The 5000-nt window shown below is 35.1% G+C and overlaps 1 protein-coding gene across 6 annotated transcripts in view; it reads right to left on the bottom strand.

The window, feature by feature from the left end:
• Positions 1-5000, bottom strand: part of LOC122245203 (fatty acid hydroxylase domain-containing protein 2) — a 19734-nt gene that overhangs the window by 5912 nt on the left and 8822 nt on the right. For 3 of the 6 annotated variants that reach the window (XM_086531945.1, XM_086531941.1, XM_086531943.1), the window contains exon 2: positions 5-164. In XM_086531945.1, the coding sequence (XP_086388071.1) occupies positions 5-159 (155 nt within the window). In that variant the 5' untranslated portion in view covers positions 160-164. Of the gene's footprint in view, positions 1-4; positions 165-324; positions 433-2925; positions 3042-3478; positions 3665-5000 lie in introns of those variants that run through there. The other 3 variants (XM_086531942.1, XM_086531944.1, XM_086531946.1) reach the window with 3 other exon arrangements.

The following is a 5000-nucleotide window of genomic DNA, read 5'->3' as shown; positions in this document are numbered from 1 at the left end:
TTACTATGTGAGACTGTTCCTCAAAGCCACGAAGACAATGGTAGTTGAGCCTATGATGAAGAGGGCCTTCTTGAGGGTGGAGACCAGGTCAGCCGCAGCAGGGGATGGCTTGCGCACTGCCATCCCCTGGTCTCCTTGGTATGCCTCCGTCTCAACCATTTTACCTATAATGTTATGGGAGAATAGTTACGGATTAGAAAATGATCACTTAACAGTAATTCTTTATGGAATTTTATTTTACTGTGATTGATGTGATAATTCTAGAGGACACTGAGTGAAAAATTGGCTAAAGAAAGAGGAGATGACTGAAATGAGGGGACATACCTACAGGAAATTTTACAAACTCTCAGAAAAAGTGAGCAATATTCCCTTTTGATGTATTTCTAGATTATACTTCCTAGTAACAATATCACTAGGTTTTTACTTTTTTTTAACCCATGGCTATGCTTTATCTGTCAAGATAAAGAGATTGTTATCAGGATAGCATGCCTCATTGTTGTTTGTGTGTCTTTATTCCCACAAGTGATATAAAAAATATATGATTATTTTGATTTTTTTCTGTATTTTCTTTACATGCAGTATGTTGAACAACAATAAATGTGATATGAAAGCAAATCGTTCTTTTTTTTATTATGAGTAAATGTTACTGCTAACCAGAATATATTAAATATCTTTTTTAAACAATTATTGACATAGTAAGACAAACATATAGCACAAAAGGAAACTAGATTTTTTTATCCTGAAATATCAAGAAGAATGATTCATATGGAAAAAAAACTTTATATCTGCATTGCTACAATTGTTTAATGTAATACAAAGCAGAAGTACAAACTACTTTCATATATACAACTTATTTCATATATATAAAAATAGTCAGTCTTTAACCTGTTGCTGATGGGTGATAGATTTGCTTACCCAGGCTCCAGGATGGGTTTTTTATCTGAGCAAGGCAGCTTCAGCAACATACCTTGATTTTTCCCACTCCCTTTTAGTCACTCATTGTAGAGCTAAAGCCATTTTTGTATTTTTGTGTGTGTGTGTGTGTTTTACTGTTTCTAGAGACTTGTATCTGTCATATCACAGGCTCTATCAATTCTGCAGTTGATTAAAATTGTAGTTCAGGGTCCATATCAACTCATTTTTATCTTTATACTCAATGTGATAGAAGTATTGCTGTGTCAGGGGAGGGCAAAAAGCAATTTTTTTTTTCTGTATTTGTGTGCTGTCACGAACAAACACAAAACTTATAACCATCCAAAATGAAGATAATTTAAAGAGGTTGGGAAGAGGAAGAAAACTTGGGCTTTTGACAGTGAGTGCCACAATAAAAGGTATCCCTACTAGCACAGGGGCACATTGTAGGTATTGGGCATGGTGTGAGTCACTTTCCTCCTCTCGTTTTGCCTGCACATCTTTCATCTGCAGTACTTTAGAGCAAGAGGTCGGCAACTTTCTAAGTGCCTTCGCTCTATAGCAATAGTGCTTGCTAAAGACCGTAGATAGATGCCATTCAAGGCTCTCTCTCCTGCTGGTGCTAGAAGAAAGTGGTGCCATCTAGGTTTTGGATGTAGTTGAAACCCATTTTGCTAAATACTACTGCAGTTATAATAATTATAACTGCAACTGTCAACTTCACTCACTCATTACTCATAGTACAATAAAATAACACAGTGATCCAAAATCCCCAAACATCATGACGCCCAATGTCAAGCAAGAGCTGCTGCATCATGTATGACGAAAAAACATGTCACCTGTCGTTAACCCTATGATGACGGTGCGTCACACTCGTGTGACACAGCCAAACTCCCGATGCCGGGACGTCATGCCAGTGTGACGATTTCAATGCAATATTGCAATCGCCCGGCATAGGGGTCTTCGCGTAGCGAGTGCCCCGTCGGGAAAGGGTTAATGGGTTAAAGGTACACACACACAGCTTTCATTTTTTTCAATCTGAAACACTCTTCTTAACCCATTCGTGCTAGATAACGTACTATCATGTCATGTGAATATTTCGCCTACGAGACAATATTCTATCATGTTATGATCTCTCCCTCTAAATAAACATTTTACATAGTTATGCATGTATATACTCATTGCACTTGCATAACTGTCAACTTTGTTCTTGGCTTATCAAAAAAAAAATAATAATAATAATAATAAATAAATAAATAAATAAATCAGGTGGGTGTAGAGTGCTATGAGAGGCGTAACACTGTATCGCACCGGGAGAAATCTAGCACTTGGAGGCTGCGTGTGCTTATGATCTTCAAGGAGGGAGCAGCACCAGGCAAATAATCAGCCTGGTGTGAATGGGTTAACATCTCAAAATCCATGCAAAACACTACTGTTTCCTTTTGTGTTTTCTGCTTGTCTTAACCCACACAGGACGGGTGGTACAGCATGTGTACCGCGCATTCAAAAGCCCAGTTGCCGGGCGGCACAGTATTGTGCCAGCTATTCATTTAATTTAGGCCTAATAATTCAAAAGCCCCGGCATTTGGACATTCTAGGCTAGAAATCCCCCGTCGGGAATGGGTTAATATCTCAATTATTATTAACAAAAAGTATAAATATCTGTTACATAAATAAATGTAACAAAAACTTAGCAGAATTATTGGATGTCTCCTTTTTTCTATAATGTTTAGAAATCAGCTCATATGATAATCAAAAGGCTGGTGGAATGTTTTTTATTCATGACAAAAGTAAAAAATTAATCTCATCTAAAGTTAATAGTAACCAAAGTATATTGATTTCATTTTTAAATCATAGAACCAGATTAAGCTAGAATAAAATTATACATAGACATGAGATGAAACAACATACTTAGTGTACAACCTTGTTAACAATATAAAAGTACACAGTGCTTACAAATAGTAAAAAAAAAAAAAAAAAAGATGTCAAACACTCCTAAAATTTTACCAATACCTTACTAAGACAACTACAACATCTGCAACCGCACACAGTGAACGAAAGAGTTGCAAGAGAGTGAAGTTTGAGAGCAAGAATCCCTGATTGCCACCAAGGTCACTGAATTCTTTGTAGGATGATTCAACTTAAGTGATGTAAATCCATATTTCTTTGGCATACAATTTGGTATCATATGATCTTTATTGATATTTTAATACTATTTTGAATAAAGAAAGTAGAAGCATAAAAAATACACATCCACACCAAAAAATCCCTCCTACCATCACATACATACATACATACATACATACATACATACATACATACATACATACACACACACATACACACACAAAACACACATACACACAAAACACACACAAAACTCACACACACACACACACACACACACACACACACACACACACACACACACACACACACACACACACACACACACACACACACACACACACACACACACACACACACACACACACACACACACACACACACACACACACACACACACACACACACGCACACACACATCCAAAAATTAAAAGCCCACCTTGTAAGCTACACTCCTACACGCCTGTTGGTGATCTGATGAGTCTACAGATCAAGCAACATGACTGCTTTATATCATATCAGTCCAATGACCTTCACTTGACTTCAGATCTTGTGTAAACAAACCAACATGTAATCATCTGGGTTATCTCCTTTTGAAATGTTATATACAAAGTGCCCTTTAACCCTAGGTAAGGAAGTGCGATGTCATCAGCAACAACAACAATAATAAAATATAATAATTGTGGCAAAGGTAGTATAGTTACCATGATAATAAAGTGATATTAGAGATAATGACAATGATTCTGATAATGATAATACTTGATAATAAGCAAACATGAATACACTTACTATATCTACCACAAGTAATAATGATAATGATGAGGACATCAAAATTATAATTGATGACAAACTTATTATATGGGTATTAGAAAATAGTATGATAAAATTTATAATGATAATGATAATAATAATAATAAAAATAATGATGATAATAAAAATAAGAGCAATGTTAATTAAAGTAATGATAATAACAAAAGTGATAATATAAAATAAATGATGATAATAACAAAAATATCAACAATAATAATAAGACAAAAATAATAACACAGGGTGATTATTTATATATATATACATATACAAATATATACATATATATACATATATATATATATATATATATATATATATGTACATATACATATAAACATATATATAAACATATATATATACATATATATTTACATTTGAAGAGTAAAGAGGTGTTCTTTCAATTTTGTTTTGAAATTACAAAAGTTGTTAATGCTTTTAATGTTATATGGCAACAAGTTCCACATTTTCGGTCCACGAATTTGCATCTGTCTTGCCCGTTTCTGTATTTGATCTTTTTACAAATAGGGAATTTACCTGGCGTGTTTGGATGCCAACTGTATTCCCTACAGTTTGTAGGGAGAATAACCATGGTGGATAGAGTCCATGTATCAATTTGTAGGTAAAGAAGTGCAGTATCATAACTGCACTTAGGATGAACTTTTTATCATTTTAATTTTTGTATATGTGGGGTAATGTGATTGAATTTACTAACATTACCCAGTGCAACTCTTGTAGCAAAGTTTTGTAATTTGTGTACTTTTTGCATTTGGGTTTTGTTTGTTGAACCCCAAACATTTGAACAGTAATTTATTATGCTAAGAGCTAGTGTTTGCACGACCATAATTCTAGTATCCGTAGTGATTTGATTTTTTATGTGATTTAGAAATATTAACCCTATGACGACGGTGCGTCACACCCGTGTGACACAGCCAAACTCCCGATGCCGGGGCGTCAAGCCAGTATGACGATTTTAATGCAATATTGCAATCGCCCGGCATTGGGGTCTTCGCGTAGCGAGTGCCCCGTCGGGAAAGGGTTAATGTACCCATTACTTTCCTGTATATGTTATCAACGTGTGTGTCATGTATCTGTCCAAGTATACTCCTAAATTTTTCACTGAAATGTTCGGTTTGATTGGGTGGCCTTCAAAT

Source organism: Penaeus japonicus, unplaced genomic scaffold (assembly GCF_977035675.1).
Source record: "Penaeus japonicus unplaced genomic scaffold, GWHDUDI00000001_assembly GWHDUDI00000036, whole genome shotgun sequence".
NCBI classification, from domain to species: Eukaryota; Metazoa; Arthropoda; class Malacostraca; order Decapoda; family Penaeidae; genus Penaeus; species Penaeus japonicus.
The sequence above is the reverse complement of the archived record's forward strand: the minus strand, read 5'-3'. Positions and strand labels throughout refer to the sequence as shown.